Source organism: Pyxicephalus adspersus, chromosome 11 (genome assembly GCF_032062135.1).
Source record: "Pyxicephalus adspersus chromosome 11, UCB_Pads_2.0, whole genome shotgun sequence".
Classification (NCBI taxonomy): Eukaryota; Metazoa; Chordata; class Amphibia; order Anura; family Pyxicephalidae; genus Pyxicephalus; species Pyxicephalus adspersus.
Window position 1 is genome coordinate 17204861 of NC_092868.1, and position 24208 is coordinate 17229068.

Here is a 24208-nt window from a genome sequence, read left to right on the forward strand (position 1 = left end):
ATAATAATAAATTGAAACTGTGAAAGACTTTCTTTCCAAACACCAAGAAGCTTAACCATCAAAGTGTAAATTGCACAGACTCAATATAACATCCACCTTCATTTTTTAGTTCCAAAATGTTTTGATTCAAAAATAAATGCTTTAGATTATTACATGTTTTACCTTAATCTGCCTTAAATTCCCATAGTTATCATTGGTTAATGTGTGTGTCTTAAAAAACAGTCCTTTTTATTACTGGGCATAAAGGCATAGCCCTTTGTGGCAGCAAGAAAGTGAGCCATATGCCCACATTCTTCACCCCCCACTTTGGGGGAAAGATATAAAAGCTTTAAATGATATTAATGTGCTGAAATATTCTAACACTATTCACCAGACAACTATAACACAGCATAAATGCAAAAAACATGTAACCCATTATTAAAAGACATTGCCCCTGATTCATCAAGCAGAATCGGATTATCGGTCGCGCATTCGTATTAGCGATCCGGAATCGTGCGCGATCGCGCTATTCAACTTAATCGCGCAGCTGAAATCTAATCGCCTTAATTGGCAGATTCGCGCTCCCTATTGTGAAGGCTGGAATCCGGCTGGTAGTGAGGCAGGTGTACGCGCATACTCGAGTCCAGACCGCGGTAATTTCATTGATGAATCAGGGGCATTGCTGCAGCCAACCTCTTTTCTTATCTGTGTATTGTAAAGATTCTTTAGCAGCAAGGAAGCAAAGGCAATATATCTATAGCTTCACCTTTTCCTACTTTTTAAATTTACAGTAAGAGAAAGGTAATAGTCTGAAGGAAAGAGCTTGTACACTATAGCTTCTCTCAAATGACATTCTGACATGTCAGTCTAAAATAATAAGTCAGACTATTCTTACTTCAGCACATAAATTCTTGTCCTCTAAACTTTGACCCAGCCCAAGCTGCAGCTAAATCAATCCCTTTACTGTGAGACTGCAATGAGGCTATACTCTCAACTAAACTGAACAGAGAAAAAGGGAAAAAATTGTAAGCTCGTTGAGAGGGCCTGATGTACTCCATTTTGTATTTTAGCTTCAAGGCATACAGATGAACATATTTTTGCTTATTTAGAATGTATGTGTATAGGCCTGATGTTTTACCAAATGAATGTCCTTGCTAACATCTGCCAGATTTTGATAACAGGATGTTTTGTACTTGTCCGAAAACATGTAGCTAAGCAGTTTATTCTAGAAAAGCATACTAGTATTTTTCCACTATAGTAAATCGGCATATTTTTGTTATGATATATAAACCAGATGATTGCTACAAGAAAGTTGAAGATTGCTTGATTCCATGCGTGTGTGTATGTCTTTGAGTAGTCTTCCCGGCCACCCGTTCTGATGCCAAAGGAGACACTGGGATGCATTAGGAAAAACGAAGAAAAGAGTCGAGAACCTTTCACTCATCTGGAAAGGGTCCTCTCCTCCTCACTGTCGTCACTGACAGTGTCACTGTCTATATCTGTCTGTCATTTGCAACCCCTATTTAATGTACAACACTGAATAATTTGTTGGTGCTATATTAATCCTGTATAATCATAATAATTCAAAAATTTATTACCCGGTCACTGACCTTCAGAGCTTTCATCTATGCAATATAGTTACATAGTTATGTTGAAAAAACACATAAGTCCATCAAGTTCAACCACTAGGAAAGTAAACATATCCCAAATAAAAACCCTATAGTTGATCCAAAGAAAGGCAAAAGAAAACCCTTATGAATCCTGGTTCAATTTACTCCAACAGGAGAAAAAAGTCCTTCCTGATAACGTGAGGCATTCGCATGTCTCCTGGATCAACAGATTAAGTTGCCTTTAATTTAAAATTCTAATACCCCGTTATATTTTTCTTAGCTAATTTTTTTTTTTCTTACCCAGATTTTTCTTAAAGCAATCGATAGTATTGCTAAAACTATTTTCTTAGGGAACCTATTCCACATTTTCACAGACCTTATTGTGAAGAATCGCTTCCTTATGCGAAGATTACATTTTCTTTTCCTCAAGGTGCAAAGAATGACCCCTTGTCCTTTGTAATAACCTTAAAGTGAGAAATTGAGCAGAATATGAATTACTGATCTCCATGTCTGAACTCTGCAGCCTGCACTGCTTGACTACAATGGAAGATACACTAAAGATTTTGCAGACTGAACTCCAGAAAGCAAATGCTGATAGTACAGATCTGCTGTCACCAGCACGAATTACTGCCAGCAAATGAAAACCTGTTCTTTTTTATTTCTTTTGTGCAATTCTTCTATTGGCATGACATGACGATGCTCTATTTCTATGAGTCTCAAAAACTAACTACTTGTGGGTATCATATTTCTACAGAGGAGCAGACCTTGTCTATTTACAGACAGAATACCAGATAAATTCAATAACCTAGAAACTTGCAACCACAGGAAAACTAAAAAAACACATTAGCTTAAGACCAAAAAGGTTTAGTCATCCTACAGCAATAATTACAAAATACAACTACATCAATGACAAAAAAAAGCAATCCCTACAGACTACAATATATATTTATATATTCATAACACACATACTTAACTTAACAAATTGTATCACTGACTATGTAGCAGGAATTGTGTGCAGGTTAGGTCTGGGTAAAATATCTTAAATTCCTGGGGCCTAGGTGGCCAATCAAACATTCCTTAGTTTTCCATCTACTGCAGCTTTATTGCCCAGCTATCTCTTTTTTAGATCATATTAGGAAATCCATTTACTCATCTGCTGGGTTTACCTTCACAGGTCTCCCCAAACTCACATCTAGGCTCATTAAAACATATTTTGGCTCACACCTTGATCTCCACTAAGTGGAAATCCGTCTTACCTCCATCTTTAAAAGATCTATATGCCCGTATTCAGGATGTTCGTTTGTAACAATGTAACTGAATTTGCACAGATTTAGGAACCATGGGATGTTTATTATTAATATTTATTGTAATGGGTTCCTTTGATCCTCCCCATTTCCTACTACCAATCGCCTCAGAGACCCCTTCTCCTCCCCTCCCCCCTTTTTCTTTTCTTTCTTTTTTTTTAATTACTTTATTGTCATGTTTTCAGTTCAGTTTTATTTTCTTTGTCCTTTGGTCTAGGTAATATGGTATGTTTTGTATACGGGATCCCCCTGGTTTGTCATGTTTATTATCTAGGACTGCATTGTTTAAGTCATACTCCACCATTGTTTTCTTTTTTTAGCTCTTTTATATGTATGTATACGGTATATACACACATATTTATATGTTATTATATGGCTTTCCTATTGTATTGATATTTCTCTTGTATACTATGTTAATAACTATGTTCTTTTTTGTTTTGTTTCTTTTGTTGTATATGAAAATTTTTAATAAAAACTCAGTTTCACAAAAAGAAATCCATTTACTGCTGGACAACACTTACCTACCCTGCAGTCTGGATTGGCTGCTCCTTCCAATCTGTATATTTATCATATGCTAGGGGAGTAGACCTTTTACTTCATCATTCATCATTACATAACATGTAATTTCTTTATTTAAGCATTTAAGCTTGTACAAAACACACACATCACAATGTTAATAATATTTTATTATTATTAATATTATTATTATTAATATTCCTAATAATAATAATAATATTATTAACCACCTGGGCGTTTACTCCGAGCCTGGTTTGGGGTAAGAAAACTTGCTACAATCGTTTACTCCGAACCAGGTGCGGGGTAGCTAAAAATAGAAACACGCGTTACAGTGCAATCCGATTGTCATACAACATTGTATGACAATCGTATTACAACTGAAAAAAAATACTTACTTTGTCTCCGCAGCTCCTCCGGAGACGTCTTCTCTCTTTAGCCTTTACCCGACGTGTGCAGTGATGATCTCCGGGGTTTCCCGGTGACGTCGCTGCAAGCGTCGGTGGGGGCGGGAGGCGGGGCGGGAAATTCAAATCATTTTGTATTGGATTCAACACAAAAAAGCTGTATTGAGTCCAATACAAAGAAATCTTTATATAATATATATATATGTGTTATTACATTATACACAATTTTTTTTTTTAAAGATTTTTTTTTATAATGTTTTATAAATTTTTTTTTAAAGTTTATTATTAAGTTTAATAAATTTTGGACATATTTCGGTCAGTTATGCCTAAGAATTATCGCCTTTTTTTTTTTTTCCTTTTTGCATGGAAGTACGGAAAGAATTAGAACACCCGGCGTTCGTGTACACATTCCTTTGACGATTCCTGATGATGTCAGTACATACGCCCATCGACAGGGGTCGTAGCGGGAAATTCAAATATTTTGTATTGGATTCAATACAAAGTCCTGTATCCAATCCAATACAAAATATATTTATCCGGTTTTGTCTATAGGTATGTGACGTTTGACTCTGTTTTAAAATTTACCATACTAGGGAGGTGTTTTAGAAAAATATATTACTATATAGTATACCAAATTATTGTATTTTCAGTATTTTTTATTTATTTATGCATTCTTGTTTAGGCTGATTTTTGTGTTTTTTATTTAATTTTATTATTAAAGATAATTTGTTTTTTTTACATGATTGTGTGTTTCAAACTTTATTATATTCAGAATATCGACTAGACCCTTGTTCGGACATATTTCAGGTCTAGTTACAGGTCTACAATTTAAAAAACAAATTTCATGAAAAACAGTGTAGTGCTTTTGGTTCAGAAATCCAGACATCAGTGAAACGCCCAGGAGGTTAATAATAATAATATTAATAATAATAAAAAACAGGGTTTATTTAGTGCCAATATATTACGCAGCACTGTACATTAAATAGGGGTTGCAAAATGACAGACAAATACAGTGTTGTATTGTTCAAATATTTATAATATTGTACAAGTGATGAACAACCAAGTATTGTTGTCCTTTGAGTTTTTTTTTCGTATCCTGTATACTATACCTATCATTCCAGGGCCTATCTTTGATATTCTCTGAAAGGTTTGACTATAAAAATTTGGATCACACACCAATAATCTCTGAAATGATTTCTAATTTGCTTTGTACCTCTTTGGTTCTCATTACTCCTAATGTAGGATTGAAGACTAATTGTTTATTTGTTCTTTTTTTTCAGCTACCCAATAAAGCAGTTTAATAAAAAAGTGCAAAACTGCAGTCAAAACCTTTTCATTTTATTCAGTAAATAGGGTTTAGAACCTCTTTTAGGTTACTGTTATGACTTGTGACTCTACTAAAAAGATTTTTTCTCATGTTTTATTTTTTTGACACCAGGAAGAAATATCAATGCTATGGGGAGTCACCAGCAGGGATGTAGTTGGGTGGACAGGCGGAATGTCAGGAAGGAGGAATGTCAGGAGGCGTTTACATAACAATGATGCCCATGGGCGCTCACCATGGATAGTACCATGCCATGTCTACTTTTTTTTACGACTATACCCCTGGTAAGCAGGACAAGGAACAAACAGCAATAAAAACTTTCCTGCAGCTGTAACTGTCTCTATGTGGCTATTTTGCTGTCTGTGTCGTTTTGGAGAAATTCACCATCGTTTCTTGTCCCTAAGATAGGAACTGAAGTAAAAATATCCTAATGTTGACAACAAAAACAGACTTGGTTTTAACTATACTTCCAACAAACCATGATGGAAAAAAAAATAGGACACACTTTCCCTTAGCCTAAAAAAGACCTATCTCAAAGATAAATACATTTCTCATTCTGAATATTTTTTACCCTTCAGCAAAAAATGTTCCCTAGACTTTTAGACTGACCTTTCCTTTTATTAAAAAATACACCAACTATCATCAGGCCATCAAGTGAAAATCCTCAGCTGGTTACTAACACACACACAGTTCATTTAACAGTTTCAATTTTCTATAGAGCTGCAAGGTTAAAATTATGTATGCCTGAAAGATGGTTTCTGTAGTTGCTGATTAAAGGGAGGAGTTTTAAATCAGTTAAGCAATACAGTCTTTTCAGTTTTATCACGTAGCTTAAGTTGTGTGTTTCTTCTTAGGAATCCCACACTGTAATAAGTGTAAGGACCATTCACCTCACAATGATCTTCTTGAGCACCATAATTAGTAAGTATATGATATATTTTGCTTCTTAATGCTCTTATTTCTATGTTAGAGGTCTGTATTCTGCAAATAACCATACGTATTTGCTATTTAGTTTGAAATTTAAAGAATGCTGTTAAATTCTACCAAACACTCTCCATCATTCATTCCACCACACAAAAGAATGAACTAAAAACAAACATGCAGCACATCTTTTACAATGCTGCATACCAAGACTCATCAGTAATTATAAAATGATTACATAGTTACATAGTAGGTAAAGTTGAAAAAAGACATAAGTCCATCAAGTTCAACCACTAGGGAAATAAACATATCCCAGATATAAAACCCTATGGACATAGTTGGTCCAGAGGAAGGCAAAAAAACCCTGGTACAATTTGCTCCAACAGGGGAAAAAAATCCTTTCTGATTTCATGAGGCAATCGGATATTACCTAGATCAACGGTCATTGTTATTTTTACTTTAAAGCCTTAATACCCAGTTAAATTATGTGCTTCTAGAAATACATCCAGCTTTTATTTTTAAAGCAATATATAGAAGTTGCTAAAACTACTTCCTGAAGGAACCGATTCCACATTTTCACAGACCTTACAGTAAATAAATCCTTTGGATCAGTCCTTGTGTTCAATCCTTTAGATCTCCTAAATTGTTGGTTGTAATTACCTACAATTTTTAGGGTACACAAGGGACTCTCATTGTTACTAATAACCAACATTTCTTTTTTTAATTTCAAAATATGGGGATCACAAGTTTAAAAACTTGTGGAAATTGAACATTTGGGTTGCTGTTTTATAAGAAAGTGCACCTAGGAGCCCAAAATTGAAAATGCAAATAAAAGACCCCTGGGGCCACTTACATAGCAAGGAGTATTGGGGTGGGGCACCCTAAATATTTTACCCACCTTTCACCAATCTATAATTGTAATGCTAAGCTGCTCCTTCTGCTTCTGTTCTTTGAACCCCAATATATCTGGATTAGGAAGGTGCAGGAAACTAAAAATGTAGGTGCAAGTGGGGGACAGATGTATAAACCCCTAAAATTTAATTCGCATGGCATCATTAGAACCTTAAAAACCTCTGCCTATCAAACTGTTTGGTTCCCTACCTTGAACCCTAATTTCTCTAGAACAGAGAGGTGCAGATAAACAGAATCATAAGTGCAGGTGGGGGACACTTGTGGCTAACACCCCCCAAACTTTCATCACAATGGCATCATTACATAAATTCTGCCCATCAAAACACGCTGCCCTGTTACACATGACTTACCCTACCAGCACCTAAACCCCAATTTTGTTTTGATGAGCAGAGTGTTTTATGTTCTAATGATGCCGTTGTGATAAAACTTTCGGGGGTGTTATCCACAGGTGTTCCCCACACATTTTCATTTTCCTACATCCCCCACTTCTAGAGAAATTGGTGTTCAAGTGTTAGAAATGGGCAGTAATGTGTAACAGGGCAGTGCATTTGCCATAGTACTGAAATTGTGGAGGGGGGGGGGTTTCAAAGGTGTCCCCTCACTGCACCTACATTTTCGGCTCTGTACACCCCACCATTCTAGGGAAATTGGGGTTCAAAGAAGAGAAGCAGACGGGGTAACCAATGTTGTATTTTAACAAGATTTTACAATTCTGATCCCTAACTATAACTGTTCCCTGTGCACCCTGAAAATTACAAGTCATTATGACATACAGTTTAGGGGATATGAAGGTTTATACACAGAGAGCTGTAAGGCTGAGGAATGTGTCATGCAGCATTTATACACACACTGTTCTGATGACGTCATTACACACGCCCACTGGGCGGAGATTTTGTTTACACAATGTGGGGTTTTTTTGTTTTGATGGACAGCCTGTGTCTAGATCTCCTCATAGCTGTGCTGTGCTCTTCTCACTCCGCCCGACTCTAATCAGCTGTCAGTGAGCAGAGCAGCCTCTCTGAAGTCCGTTCAGGACTGCTGGAAATGTGCCAGACGGAATAATCACAGAAGGTGATGGGGAAAACTATGCATTGAAAAAAAATAAACAATTTAAAAAAAACAATTCCAGGATTGCTGAATCACACAGTCATGATAGTATATCTTCAGTTTTGGTGAGCTTTATTTATAAAGGCCCATTGTATTAGTCCATTATCAGCACCTGCCAGTGTACCCTACATGAACCCTCTATTGGGCTGCCAGAATACCTAGGTGTAAACCCCCTGAATATTTTACTTTTCCATTAAGAAGTGGAAAGGAAGGTCATCTTTTCACAATCTACTCTCACAGTCTCCTCTTTCTACCTTCCCCACAATCCTATCTTAAGTCCTCCACAGACAAGCAATCCTTGCTGCCCAAAAAGTGACTAATTTGGGTGTGTTTTAGTGACATTTGTACCCAGGACAAATGGAAAAAGATAACTACCTTATAAAAAAATACTCAGCTTGGTATGTTTCAGTTATACTTACAGTTTAAAAAGTACCTGTGGCTAGGATAAAAAAATAATAAAGTATTCACATATTTAGTTTTAACATGTAAATGCTAATGCTATCTAGTCTTTAAATAAGAATTTAAAAACATAGCTAAAATGTCAGAAATACACATTTCAATCTGCAGTCATGTGTGACACATCAGGTTCCGAGTCTTCTAGTGGCATGCACATTTTCCACCAGCTGTCTATTGGCTGGGTTCATAAACTGTCACAGCTTCATGATGGCACAGCACTAAATGGACTAAGTCACTGCTTCCCTAAGTGGAAAAGGTGATGTAGAGGGTCATATGAAGGTAGATACAATGCATGCCCGCCCCACTACACCCTTGATGTCAGAAGACGAACAAAAGAGAGGATAGCGCAGTGGGGTGCCACTCACCCATTGGTTCTGATTTATTAAAGCACTCCAAGGCTGGAGAGGATACACTTTCATCAGTGGAGCTGGGTGATCCAGCAAACCAGGAATGTATACAGCAAACCAGTATCTGATGTATCTGATCCTTAATTGAAAACATTTTCTAGCAAGTTGCTAATGACTTTTAGGAAATCCATTACAAGTTTGCTGGATCACCCAGCTTCACCGATGAAAGTGTATCCTCTCCAGTCTTGGAGTGCTTTAATAAATCAGGACCATTGCCCCCCCTCCCCTCTACATAGAACAGAAGTTTGAAAGATTGTTTCCAATGAAAAAAAAAAATCTAACGTATGTACGCAAGTTTAGGGGGGCATATTTTGTAAACAAAAATACAAAAAAAATTTGCACAGATAAAAGCTTTAAAAGCTGAACTCCAGCTTTGTATTTAGTTTTGTAGGGGCTCCTATTCCAGTTCCAAATATGTACCAAATTTGCTTACTCTAACTTCACTGTACATTGTAAGCTTCTCTCAGTTTGCATTAGAAGCTGTCAGATAGTCAGATAGAAGAAGTCAGATAGTACACCTTATTTTCTGACTGTTGGACAGCCAGTATTATCTAGCCCTTTCCTTCCCAGCCCTTCTCCTCACCACATTTGAACTTGCTTTTGGGAAGCTATGTACTGTACCCTGTCAGTACCTCCACCATACACCATCTAAAAAGTTATGCAACAGAAATAGGAAGGGTTTGTACAAATTAGCATGTTGATGAGGAGGAAAACCTCAGTGTTATTGATATTGGTCCTGTCACTTTCACCTACGCAACATCTCCAAAATCCGCCCCTACCTGTCCCCTGAGACCACCAAACTCCTTGTACATGCTCTTATCATCTGTATTAGTCTGTCATTTGCAATCCCTATTTAATGTACAGCGCTGCGTAATATGTTGGCGCTATATAAATCCTGTTTAATAATATTAATATTCCAAAAGTTGTTTTCAGTCTTTTTAAATCTGCATTTTTTCATGAAATCAATATATGGGGTACTATTTATGCATTTCCTGTATTAGGTCTCGCAATTGCAAAAATGCCAATGAAAATATTTTCACTGTTAGGAAGCCAGTTTAGTTGAATACATATAAACATTTGGACATGAAGTAAGAATGAAAAAGGCTAAAACAGCAATTTTGTTTATGCATAATGCTTGCAAGGGGTGGGGGACGGGAAAGAAAAAATTTTAGCAGATCAAACTTTAGATTTTAAGTACCAGTAAAAAGATTTGGGTGGTGGTTAGGTTTATATTTAATGGTTTACAGGAACATCAAAACTTGTTTATAATTTGGCTGCTCATATCTCCGGATCTACTGATCTTGATCTCTGCTGGCTTGATATGCAATGTTCACTGAATATGCATTTTATCACTTGCTGCTTATTATGAATTGCCAGTGTATGTGACTATGTCTAATTTCCCAATATAAAGAGAGTCATGTACTTTCATAGAATTTGCTATATGAACATGAGTTAATAATACATGAAAGTATGGCTAACTAAAAGAAAGAAAGATGAAAAAGAAAGAAAAGAAAGAGAAGGAAAGAGAAAATAAAAGGGAAAGGAAATGAAAGGTTCAACTTTCCGAATTTAAAGAAAGAAAATGAGATAGCCAGGCTATTTGCACACCAGCACAGCATCCCCGCTAAACTCTGCAGCCAACAGGCATTTCATTCCAAAACCTTCAGTGTCTACCGTAGATGCCTTGTGGTGTCATTCTTTTACATCTTTTCTAAGACATCCCTCATACCATGAATTGCATTCATCCCAATTGTTGAACAAATGTTCTCTATCAAGTCCCCTGAGGAAGCCCTAAGAGGCAAAACGCATCTAGGCAAAAGCCATACATTTGTTATCATATTAAGGGATTTATTGTCTAGCTTATTGGTCCACCTCCCCACGTTCTACAACAGGAGTGACCAGTATTATTTATTATATTTAAATGATGTTGTATGCACAATTGTATTTATTTAAATATATTGCCACACTTAAAATATCCTGGCTATCTCCTTTTCTTTCGTTGATATTTCGCGCACATCAGGGTAGGCGGCCCAACATACAAGAGGGGCAGTGGATTAGCACTCTTTTTGTATATTCTGTATCCAAATTTAAACTTAGTTATGTCGTTGCCCTGGATATTATTCAGTGTTGTTTTAGAACAGGTTCAGCCCTGTAGCTGGAGCAAGCAATCCCACACGATTACTGTGTGGGACCAGCGTTTGCAAATTTGACAGCCGAGAACAATGAGTAGTATTGAACCACTCACTGTCATTCACTGGTGTGAGGAAGTAGTAACCAAAACACAACATCACTGCCAGTCTGAGCATAGCCTTAAAGAAAACCTGGGAAGATGGAGATATGGGAAGGGAGATCACTCATTTTTGAAAGGTGTAGACCGAGCTATCATCATTATCCTTGCTACACTATATGCTGAGTCACTAACCTCGAACAAGCATGAAGAATACAGACCTTTTACTTACTTTTTATTACTCAGGTTTTACATCAGAGTGCACATTTACCATTTAAAACAATATTTCCAATTTTACACACATGCTAAAATGAAATATTAACCATGAACCCACAAACCACAAAAGATCATATTACATAAAACTGTAAATAGGGTACATTAATAAAAGCTTTTACATCTCATTTTTTTGCAATTTAAAATCGATTCCTTATTACATATGTAAAAGAAAAAAAAATGTTTATATTTGTGTAGAGTTGTCAGGATTGTTATCAGCAATGAAATAAACGGAAGACCCAAAAAATATGAAGTTGTAACAAAAGTTCCAGTAATTAATGTCTAAAATGTGAATTTTCCTCCCATCTTTGGGAAAAGAAGTGAAGGGTAATCTTTCAAATAGAACATAGATGTTATTAAATGGCCTAACAGGGATTTTCCCTCCCAAAAAAATAATGCCTACATTTATACTTTCACCTCTACTGTGTGGGAATACCTAATATATGTTCTGTAATAGGCACATATGTATGTACATGCTGCATATGGGAACTCTGGGAGTTTATTATATCTAAAAGCTTTTTAAGCTGTAAAAAAGTAAAATAGAGGAGAGGGCAATACAAGAAGTGTAACCTAAAAAATGAAAACAAAAAAGAAGAACAAAAGTTAAAACCTTATATTGTCTTACATGGGCTTCAATATGCAGGTTATCTGAACTGAAAGCAGAAGTTAGGTTAGTCTGAGTGCACTGTAAACCATACAGACAAATTATATGCAAGATAAAACATAGAAGCCAACTATTATGACAATCTAAGTATATGAGATGATAGCTGAAGTTTTTCATAAGTGAAGAGAAATCCCCTTTTAGACAGTTGGCACTGGAACAGGTGTACCCACTTTCTACTTTCACTCATGTTTCAGTGGTAGGTAAGAATTGTATCTGGGGCAGAGGTGGACAGTAAGGTTGCAGATAATAATATATTTTCCTTTTGGAAGGGAGGTTTGCCAACCTTTGAATATCATATAAGGAGACAAATTTGAGTAAACAGACAGTGTTTTTTTTGGCAAAGAAATTATATTAAACGTGAATTTTCAAATACAAATCTGAGTCAATATACAGTTAGTATTTACAGTATATATATATGGTACTACCTCATTCTTGGTGGTACTATACCTGATTGACCAGACAGAGATCACCTAATTGGTGAAAAAGTCCTTTTTTATCATATAGATGAGCGTTCAGATGAGCAGTATATGCAGAGAATACATGAGATGTAATTGTTTTTACGGAGCCTTGTTAGCCGACACGTTTCGCCTGCCTTGGGCTTTCTCAGGTTTGGTGCTACGCTTGCTCAATGTAAATATTTGTGACTATTCTAGGTGTTGCAATAGATATTTAGTATTAGCACCTCAGTTCGAAATTGCAAAATGTTCTACATATATTTATAGTTTCTTTAAACATGGTAAAGAGTAGTATATATTTAGTATAAAGACACAATTGGTCAGAGATCAAATGTCCGATGTATATATAATATATGTACATATGTATATACGTATGTATATACGATGTGTATATAGGTCAAAAAATCATATATCTAGTATAGCTTTTTACAACTTAATAGTAAAGAATAAGTCTATATACTGTACATGCAAATTATAGTGAGGAATATAAATTTGGTATGACATATAAGGTAAGCAAAAGCATTTCTATTGTTATTATGATTGATCATAATAACAATTGTAATCTATATCTGGTTTTTGGTGATGATTATGATTGATCATTGTAATCTATATCTGGTTTTTGGTGATAGTAAAGACAGCCATAATAGTTAGTAACTTGTGTCATATTCAAAACAATAATATACATTTTTCATACCCTTTTAAATCACAGCAAAAGATATTACACTAATACATATTGAAAATGATATATTCCCATAGAAAATTTTACTAAAGTGATAGTAACCATTTTTAGGATCCTTAGTTTTTTTGCTGATGTTGGCTAAATATATATGTCACATATAGATCAAAAGAGAAGACAGATTTACATGTTTCTTCAAAGAAGAGAAGTATGCTCTTAGGCGCAAAAAGGGAGGGAAAAAGGATGTTGTCCCAGGGTTTTTAAAGAAAATATAAGATGCCTCCAAAGCACAGGAAACTCTTTCAATGTTGCCTCATAAAGGGAGGACCTCTAAAAGGTAGGTATAGGAAAAGAATATACTAGGAAAGCCTTGTTAGAAATACCATATTTCTAGTGTGTTAGGTATATACAAAAGTATTTCTTACCCTTTGCTGTGCAGTTGTGTTCGTTTTTACACTGACGTGAGGAAAAGTCAGGATGCAGGCAGGGGATCCTCATCCATTTATGTGATAATAATAGGGATGCACTCCTTGGGTTTTTTTTTGGACAAAATAGAACATATACGCCAGAATAATAGTTGCTTATACAAATTCCAATAGTAGGGTATTTTGCTATGTGATAACTCACATTGTTTTGTGGATCATATTATACAATTGTGGCTAGCATTTATGGGTAATTCAAACAGTGCAAAACCAAGATATTTTTTTGTATGAATGCAGACAAAAAAGTGTCAATACAGAGAAGATCACAGAAATAGAAGAGATGAAATAAAAATCTGCTACATACATGGAAAACAATACATTGAGATTGATATGAATCTAAATTATACAGTAAGGAAATAATTTCAGGTTTAATTCTATTGGTTAGGCCACATAGGTCTTATATTTAGGGTGTTATCAGTGGTCCTAGTCTAACTATACCAAAGGGTTTAAAACTAAATGCTTCATTTAGGCTTGGTGGATAGTTTGCTTTTAAAGTGAAAATCAATTTGGTTTTACACTGAAGCAGAATTTTATCTATGTTACCTCCTCTGGGTTTTTGCGGAATGTGTTCAAGAGCAGCAAACTGTATAAAGTTAGTGTCAAAGTTGTGTGATGTGCCTACATGCACACTGATAGGTGTTAACATTTTTCCATTTCCTATTCCATAAATGTGCTCATAGATACGTTGTTTGAACTTTCCTTTAGCTTTCCCTACATAATATCTACAACATCTGCATGTGATGAGGTAGATGATTCCCATTGATTCACAAATAATGTGTTCGTTTAGCCTGTGTATTGATCCGTTGGGTAGTATTAACGCTTGATTTTCATGTATCCAGTAACATTTCTTACAATGTCCACATTTGAAGGTACCCATGGGTTTGCTTATTGTATCAGTTGTACTGTTAGGGGGTTTATAGTGACTGTGAACCAGGGAGTTCTTTAAGGAGCCTAATTTTCTGTAAGTAAGTCGTGGTTTGGTATCAATGTGTGTTTTAGAGTTGCAAGTAGAACTTCCAGGACGCCGTCCTTATAGAGGCGGCTCCGGGATTCTCCTCTGCCATGCTCTTTTCCTCAGGTCAGTGTAAAAAGACTGCGGCTGTGGTCTCCACTGCTCCGCCTGCACACCAAGGGGTAAGAAAAACTTTTGTATATACCTAACAAACTAGAAATATGGTATTTCTAACAAGGCTTTCCCAGTTTATTCATTTACTATACCTAACATTTTATAAGTCCTCCCATTATGAGACAACATTGAAAGAGTTTCCTCCGCTTTTGTGACATATATATTTAGCCAAAATCAGCAAACAAACCAAGGATCCTAAAAATGGTTACTCTCACTTTAGTAACATTTTCTATGTGAATATATAATTTTCAATATGTACAATCAGAATGAATGTGGTCCAAAGACAGGGATGTATGGCAACAACTTTTTGTGTATTCAACAAAAATCATTAGTACATTCTCATGGGTATAAAACAGCAAACAAAATAACAACAATACAGACTTGTAAGGTACTTCCTCATCCTTTGAGGTTAATTACCTAAATCTATATATGAACATCCACCATAGAATTGGAGGGGTATTTCCTCCTTTGGAGAGGTATATACCGTATTTTTCGCCGTATAAGACGCTCCGGAATATAAGACGCACCCAATTTTAAAGGAGGAAAATCTAGAAAAAAAAGATTCTGAACCAAATACTGTACTATTCTTCTTCTGATCACTCATGTGCCATTCATACCGTATTCCCCTTCTGATCACTCTGTGCCAATTTAAATTCCCCTTCTGATCACCCTGTGCCATTCAAATTCCCCTTCTGATCACTCTGTGCCAATTTAAATTCCCCTTCTGATCACTTACTGGTACCTTTTTTTCCGCCGGGGAACTCCGTTAGGGCAGGGATCAGCTTGCTTCCAGCGTGCTTCCGGGTTCAGAATCGCGGGGGCCCGTGTGCCGCCTTCTTCTCGCTCTGCTCTGCAGGAAGGAGGAGACACATGCTGCAGCCAGCATCGAGGAGAGGAGAGGAGATGCACGCAGGATCGGGGTATCGGAGTATGTTATTTTAATTATTTTTTAACACGGTGTTTGTCGTATAAGTTGCACCAACTTTTCCCTCCCAGTTTTGGGGAAGAAAAAGTGCGTCTTATACGGCAAAAAATACGGTACCTCCTATGCTAGACACAGATCAACTACTTAAAGTGCATAGTAACTTATAACAGGTAAGTATTTCTTATGTTGCAGCTTCATTAACCCGCCGTGTTAAGCCCAATCTAGGCTTCCTCAGGGGTAATGCTACGTATGTTGATGTTTAAAGCACTGTTTCTTGAAAACATCTGAATGGTAATGGTAAATAAACATATGTTACAATAGTATATTGGTATTTAGATAATTATTTTATTTCCTGTTTTAAGTAGTACTTAAATTACTTTCATTGGGATATGTTATCTAAGAATATAATAGTCAGTATCATGTTGGTCTTAGTATTTAGTGTTATATGGTAAATCAAGGGTCAAAGAGAATATCCCGATATATATATTGAATATACATCTTGATATATATTGAATTCAGACAGTCCCATTACTTCAAAAGTGACTTAACTAGTTTTCCACATTTTTCTCTATATTTCAATATTGTTTTTACCTTATAAGGATTTTCATATTTACTCAAACCATCAATGAGTGAATAAATATGATGTCATAAAAAAGTAATAACACACTTACATTATCCTTACTTGTGGACACTTGTCATTTTGTGGAATAAAATTAAATACTTTTCTTCAGACTGCATATGAGAATGTTTCCTCTTACTATACAGGGGATTCTTGTACGTTTTCCTAATGAAAGGTCTATAAAGAAAAGATATCATAATAGTGGGTATATATTTAGAATTATAGAGATAAAATACTGTTGTTATGTTAGGTGATAAAAATAATTTTAGTTATTTCTTACCCTTCTAGATATGGAGGATACCTCCACTATAAAGATGAGTAGGTATAGGATGTACGTCTAAATAAGAATCCCCTATTGAACGTATAGTGGATAAAGCATTGCAATTAAGGTTTGTTCAATGCCCCTGTCCCCGCAAATCAAGGGGCGTACCCAGGGGTCCCATCGCTTGATCAATTATTATGATGATTTATATGAACTGAGGGGGTATAGAAGAGCGGTGGAGCTGTGTCCAAAACAAATAATATATACATAAATATTAATCTAATCTTTTTTTGGAAAAATACATTACATGAGGTTTCCTAAATATCATAATACAGTAAAAATACATTAAATAAATATGAACATTTTTGCAAAAAATTTATAATATACCAAATCTTCTGCACAAAGGAGGGGATTTATTTGACATAGCCATACAAAAATATTAATAACAACTTATATCGCTAAAGATTTCACTTAATACATTACATCACAAAGAAGAAGCAAACAATGTCTGATCTTAATATTTTCCTACATAAGCAGTGTAAATTTAATATTTGGGTTATTTCCATCTATATACCCTTCATAGTGTATTATGACAGTGTAAAATACATTTGATATTTTTGATAACAGTAATCTAGACAATATCTTTTAATGGGGGGTGGGGGTAAGGGGCTTTTCCCTCATATCTACAAAAAGGGTTTGAAACTAAACGCCTCATTCAGCCCTGGTGGATAGTTGGCTTTTTAAGGTGAAAATCCATTTTGCTTCATGCTGAAGCAGGATTTTGTCCATGTTACCTCCCCTTTGTTTGTAGGGTATTTGTTCTAAAGCTGAAAATTGTAGCCCGACTGGCCTTGTAGTAGGATTTTTTCAAAAGTTTTTTGTATAGATTTTTTGTAAGAGCCTTGTAGTGAGAGCTTTGGCCTCACATTTGAAGTCTATTTCTGATGTACAATTCCTTCTTAGTCTTAGCATCTGACTAAATTGGATACTTTTTAAAAGGGGTTTTGGATGTGAGCTTAGGAAAAGTAAGATTGCATTGCCCGCTGTTTCTTTTCTAAAAAGGGTAGTTGTAATTTTATGGTCTTCAGTGATCATCAAATATACATCTAGAGAGGGTACTTTGTTTTTGTGTGAATACATTGTAAATTTGATATTGAATCTATTTGTCTCAACGCAATAGAAAGATCTGAGTTGTATAAATGGCGAAATTAGGGTCTAGAAATAATTCTCTTTCCCACTCCCCCAGGTATTGATTGTTGTACGATGGGGCACCTTTAGTCCTCATTGCCACTCCTTGAACCTGGAGGTAGTATTTTTGATTGTATGTGAAAACGTTTCTAGTTAGAATATTTTTCAAAAGATCGATGATCATTTTATTGTATTCTAGATGTTTCAGGTTTTTTGTATTGGTTATTGACCTAATTGTTTCCAGACCTTTAAGGTGTGGGATACAATTGTATAATGGCGCCACATCAATAGTTACTACTGTGGAGTTAGGTGGAATTTTCATATTCTGAAGGATTTGAAGAAGCTGTATTGTCTCCCTTAAGTATGATGGTAGACTGTGGACAAATGGTCTCAAAAAGGTGTCCACTAAATCACTAGCGTTAGATGAGATTGAGTCAATCCCAGACACAATAGAACGTCCAGTGGGATCTTTTGCATTTTTGTGAATTTTAGGTAGTGTAGGCAACCAGCAGGAAAGGTACTAGAGATTCCAGGGATTGCAGTGTGGCTGTTCTAGCAGGCCATCCCGGGTTTTCCCCACTGCTGGAGAAGACTCCAGGTGCAGCTCCCAGAGGGGGAGAAAACGGAAATGGCTGCCAGAGAGCAAGAGTGGAAAAAGACTCTACTGAAGAGGGCTTGAGGACCTTCCTCTACACAGTGTTCCTGAGAAAGAGGGAGAGAAAGAGGGACACGACTCTACAGACAAGGTGACCCTAGTTGATTTTCTGCCTTTTTGTTGGAAATGGACTGTTATAGCACCCAGGACAGCTGGAGATAAGTGTTTGTCTTTGATCTTTAACTGTCTGAAATTAAGCCATCCTGTTGGGACAATTTTTTGTTGTTGTTTTTTTTTGCAATAAACCCTGATTTGGCATCCAGTCCTGCTAGTTGCCTACCATTTTTCCAGCTAATTCCCACAGTAGACAATAAAATGTGGGTAGTATTGGGTGTTGGTTCCAGAGGTATTCTTGAGTTTTAGTATCAATGATGCCTTCATTTGCTCCTGCTCTTGTTATCGAATAGTACTCTTCATAGAAGTTATTAATTCTTTCAAGATCAATTATTTATTACCATTCCTTGTTGTCTAAGATTTTTTAACACATTTTTTTCATATTGTAGATTATTCATTATAACTAGAGATGAGCGAATCGAAGCTGATGAAGTGGAATTCGATCCGAATTTCCTTGCCATTCGTGGTAACGAATCAAAATTGTTTCTAAAATGGCAGCTACACATGTGAGGACATGGGGCAAGGAACTCTGGGAAGGCGGGATGACCCATAATGCCATGCATGCAGCCAATCAGCAGCCAGCCAGCCCTGTGATGTCACACCCCTTTAAATAGCCTCAGCCATCTTGGATTAAGACATTTTACAGCATTCTGAGTGCAGGGAAAGATGTGTGCTGGCGCTAGGGAGAGTGTTAGGAGAAACCTCATTGTGATAAAAAAACTGAAAAAACGATTTATAAGTGCAGGGAAAAGATAGGGAGAAATAATTTCACAGCATCTTAGTACAGGGAGAGACGTCAGAACGCCCTAGGGACAGTGCTAGAAAAGAGATTTACAAGTGCAGGGAAAGGATAGGAAGGAATCATTTCACAGCATCTTAATGCAGGGAGAGACGTCAGAAGGCACTAGGGACAGTGCTAGAAACTAGGGACAGTGCTAGAAAATGGATTTACAAGTGCAGGGAAAGGATAGGAAGGAATCATTTCACAGCATCTTAGTGCAGGGAGAGACATCAAAAGGCACTGGGGACAGTGCTAGAAAATGGATTTACAAGTGCAGGGAAAGGATAGGAAGGAATCATTTCACAGCATCTTAGTGCAGGGAGGGACGTCAGAAGGCGCTAGGGACAGTGCTAGAAAAGCAATTTACAAGTGCAGGGAAAGATTATTTGGGGATCCAAATAGTCATTATACAGCTCTGTCATTCCATCAATTTATATATCCAGAAAAATTTAAAGGCGCTTCACTGTTGCAGGTATTTGTGGTCAAAGCGTTTAGTGACGTATTTCAGTACAAAAATACAAATATATTCTCAGTTCACTATTGCAGTTATGCGTGGTGAAAGCATTTAGTGACGTATTTGAGTACAAAAAGAAAAATATATACACAGTTCACTGTTGCAGTTATTTGTGGTAAAAGCATTTGGTGGCCTATTTCTGTACAAAAATAAAAATAAATTCGTAGCTTTTAGGTGTGTTTTAATTTGCTTTTAATTTATTTAGTTCAAGTAAAAGTATGTCAGACAGAGAAGTGGCAGGCCATGCACAGAGGAGTGGCAGAGGCCTAAATGTTTCAGGCGCAGGCAGAGGTCGCAGCAGAGTAAGGGGGCGTGTCAGCAGGAGTCGCAGCGAGAGGCCTGAGCTCCCGGTGTCATCTAGCGGTCGTGTCTTGACCAGCAACCCAGCGGTTCTTGATTGGTTAACTCGCTCATCCACTTCATCCCAAGTGACGTCAGACACCCCCAGCCAACAGTTGGTGGGTTTGTCAGACACAATGTCACAGTCCCTTCCGTGACTGAAGTTAGAAGATCTGTGAGACAAGCTGCATGTGAGGTTATCTGACTGTCTCTTTGTTTTTACTTGTTTCTGTGTTGTTGTTTGTAATGACCACACTCCTTGTATCAGCTGCAGCTGGTGGTCATTACTGCTCCTCCATTTAGTCTGGCCTCACACTTCATGCTATGGGGTTGATATTCACTTCTGGGATGTGAAGAGCTGGTGTGTCATCCTCTCCAGAGTTCCTGCTTCCCTATTTGCTAATAAGATAAGTTGTACTACTTTTGGTGTTTTGTTGTTCTTTAGTTGTCACTAGGCCTCAGGGAGACACTGGTTCTTTCATCAGGGAAGGAACCCGTAGTAGTCTCAAGCCCAGTCACTACTCCTAGGTCTATGCAGGGCTACTAGAGCCTAGGTTCCAGTGTATGAGTATTCCCACCATCAGGGAATATTCATACTGCCAGGAGTTAGGGCTAGGTTAGGGTGTCCGGAAGGGGTGACCATTCTGTTTTCCCTAGCCATTGGAGGCCTAGTCCCTTGTATTTACCTTTCTGTTTCCCTCCCCTCCCTGTTATCAGTGACACACAAGTTGGCATGGCCTGGGAGCAGGCCCTGTGCCCTCACCTGTCCTTAACTTGCCTCTGTTCTTTGCTCTTCCCTCAGCCACAGAAGTATTGTATGCTGTGGGCTCAGCTCCACTATACAGCGAGGACGAGCTAGTAGAGGACAGTCAGCAGCTACTGCCCAGCCAAGATCTGGAGGAGACATCCGCCGCTTTCTCCGCTAGGCGGGCAAGTAGTGATGAGGAGAGTGGCGTGGGAGGTGGTGTTGGGAGCGCTCCTGACCCAGAGACTGTTGAGGAGCACATCAGTGATGTGCATACACTACTCGATGATAATGAAGCCGATCGCACTTGGGAGCTGGGTGAAGAAGGGGCGTCATCATCAGGAGAAGAGGGTGGCAGCTTGCCCCTGAAGCAGCGGCTGAGCCAGCAAGGTGGTAGCATGGCTGGTAGTCAGCAGGGTGGCAGCAGTGGGAGGTTGGGATCCAAACGTGCCCGTGGTAGACCACATGCTTCGCAGCAGCCTACCTGCCCGGGAAAGAGTGGTGCAGGGGTTCACGGAGGCAGTGGCGGTAGCAGTCAGTCAATGCGGAGTGTTGGGGGGGATCATCACCTACTCGGCGGTGTGGCAGTTTTTTGTTAAGCCGCCAGAGGAGGTTAACATAGCCATAGGTAGAATATGTGGGCAGAAGGTGAAGCGTGGCCAGGGTGCCAATGTTGGCACCATGGCCCTGCATCAAGATATGCAGCGTCACCATAAAGTGCCCTGAGAGAACCGTGGCTCCGATGTGGTGGTCCAGCCTGCCGCAGCAACCGATGCTTCACCCAGAGACACGCACCGGCTTTCAGGCAGTCAAGGCTCCACCAACTCAGCCGAAGGGAGCTGTATGTCATTTCCATCTTCTGCTGGTCCAGATGCTCCTGCTCCTCCTATTCCTCGTCAGTCATTCCGTCAGCAATCGATCACCGAAGTGATTGCCAAGAGACAACAGTAGGGGTGCACACATCCAACGGCGCAGAAGCTGAATGTGCTCCTGTCCAAGTTGTTGGTGCTGCAGTCCCTCCCTTTCCAAGTGGTGGACTCTGAACCTTTTAGAGAATTGATGGCTTGTGCTGAGCCGAGGTGGAGAGTCCCAAGCCGTCATTTCTTTGCGAAAAAGGCAGTACCAGCCCTGCACAAATATGTAGAACAGAAGGTGGGCCAGTCCTTGAGCCTGTCGGTACACGGCAGCGCCGACGTGTAGAGCTGTAACTACTGTCAGGGACAATGCATGTCCTTTAGGGCCCACTGGGTGAATGTGATTCCTGCACAGCCACACCAGCAACTTGGCCAGGTGACACCGCTTCCGCCTCCACGTTCTCACGCCGCTGGTCCTGCAACAACGTTCGCCTCTGCCTCCTAATCTTCCACCGTGTCCTCAGCCTCCACTGCAGGGACAATTCACAGTGCCCTTCCAGCATACCACATGTGCAGGGCACAGCGGTGTCACGCTGTTCTGCACCTGGTTTGCCTGGGGGAACGGAGTCACACAGGGGAGGAACTGCTCCGTGTGATTCATCAAGAGATCGAATTATGGCTTTCTCCCTGACAACTCAAAATTGGAACCATGGTGACTGACAACGGGAAGAACATTGTCTCTGCACTGCGTCAAGGAAGGCTGAGCCATGTACCCTGAATGGCACACGTCTTCAATCTGGTTGTCAAGCGGTTCCTGAGGTCTTCCACCCATCTGCAAGACATCAAAAAAATGGCCAGAAGACTTTGCATGCACTTCAGCCACTCGTACACCGCAAAGCACACCCTCCTTGAGCTGCAGAACGGCATCCCCCAACTCAGGCTGATATGTAACATTTCCACCCGTTAAAATTCCACCCTCCATATGTTGGACCGACTATACAAACAGAGAAAGGCCATCAATGAATTCTTTATGATCCAAGCGGATAGGAGTACTCCCATGTGTAACTTTGATGTCAGCCAGTGGCAGCTCATGAGTGACACCTGCAGTTTGCTCAGGCCCTTTGAGGAGGCCATGTTATTTGTCCGTCGCCAGGACTACGGGATGAACAACGTCATTCCACTGCTTCATGTCCTGGAACAGATGCTGGTAAATCTGGCTGGTCAGGGGACTGGAGACGTGGCGCCTAGATCTCACGGCCACATGAGCCCTGTGGGGGCTATTGTGCCACTCTGTGGCCTACTCATGCTGCCACCACCTCCAGACTCTGTCCTTGTGCCACTCTGTGGCCGACTCATGCTGCTGCCACCTCCACACTCTGTTGTTGTGCCACTCTGTAGCCTCCTGATGCTGTCGCCAACTCCAGACTCTGTCATTGTGCCACTCTGTGGCCCACTCATTCTGCTGCCACCTCCACACTCTGTCATTGTGCCACTCTGTAGCCTCCTGATGCTGTCACCACCTCCAGACTCTGCCATTGTGCCACTCTGTGGCCAGTTATCCCTGTGGTAAATTTTCTGGCACCTCCTGCTCCTAACCCAAAAGTAGTAAGGATCAAGAGGCCCCACTTTCACGGTCTGTATTCATTCTTAAAATCCTGATGCTGCTGCCACCTCCAGTCTCTGTCATTGTGCCACTCTGTGGCCGACTCATGCTGCTGCCACCTCCACACTCTGTTGTTGCGCCACTCTGTAGCCTCCTGATGCTGTCGCCAACACCAGACTCTGTCATTGTGCCACTCTGTGGTCTCCGTCTGATGCTGCTGCTGACGCCAACTCCACACTCTGTCATTGTGTCACTCTGTGGCCTCCTGATGCTGCCGCCACCTCCACACTCTGTCATTGTGCCACTCTATGGTCTCCTGATGCTGTCACCACCTCCGGACTCTTTCATTGTGCCCTCATGTGGCCTACTCATTCTGCCACTACCTCCAGACTCTGTCATTGTGCCACTCTGTGGCCGACTCATGCTGCTGCCACCTCCACACTCTGTTGTTGTGCCACTCTGTAGCCTCCTGATGCTGTCGCCAACTGAATATTCTGTCATTGTGCCACTCTGTGGTCTCTGCTTGATGCTGCTGCTGACGCCAACTCCACACTCTGTCAATGTGCCACTCTGTAGCCTCCTGTTGCTGCCGCCACCTCCACACTATGTCCTTGTGCCACTTTGTGGCCTCCTGATGTTGTCGCCACCTCCAGACTCTGCCATTGTGCCACTCTGTAGCCTCTTGATGCTGCCACCACCTCCAGACTCTGCCATTGTGCCATTCTGTAGCCTCCTGATGCTGCCGCCACCTCCAGACTCTGTCATT

General features: G+C 39.2%; 1 protein-coding gene across 1 annotated transcript in view; it reads left to right on the forward strand.

Annotated features, from left to right (window-relative positions):
• Positions 1 to 6018: 6018 nt before the first annotated feature.
• Positions 6019 to 24208, forward strand: part of LOC140341043 (osteoclast-associated immunoglobulin-like receptor) — a 76872-nt gene continuing 58682 nt past the window's right edge. Inside the window, exon 1 of the mRNA XM_072426554.1 lies at positions 6019 to 6058. Within this exon, the coding sequence (XP_072282655.1) occupies positions 6034 to 6058 (25 nt within the window). The 5' untranslated portion in view covers positions 6019 to 6033. The remainder of the gene's footprint in view (positions 6059 to 24208) is intronic.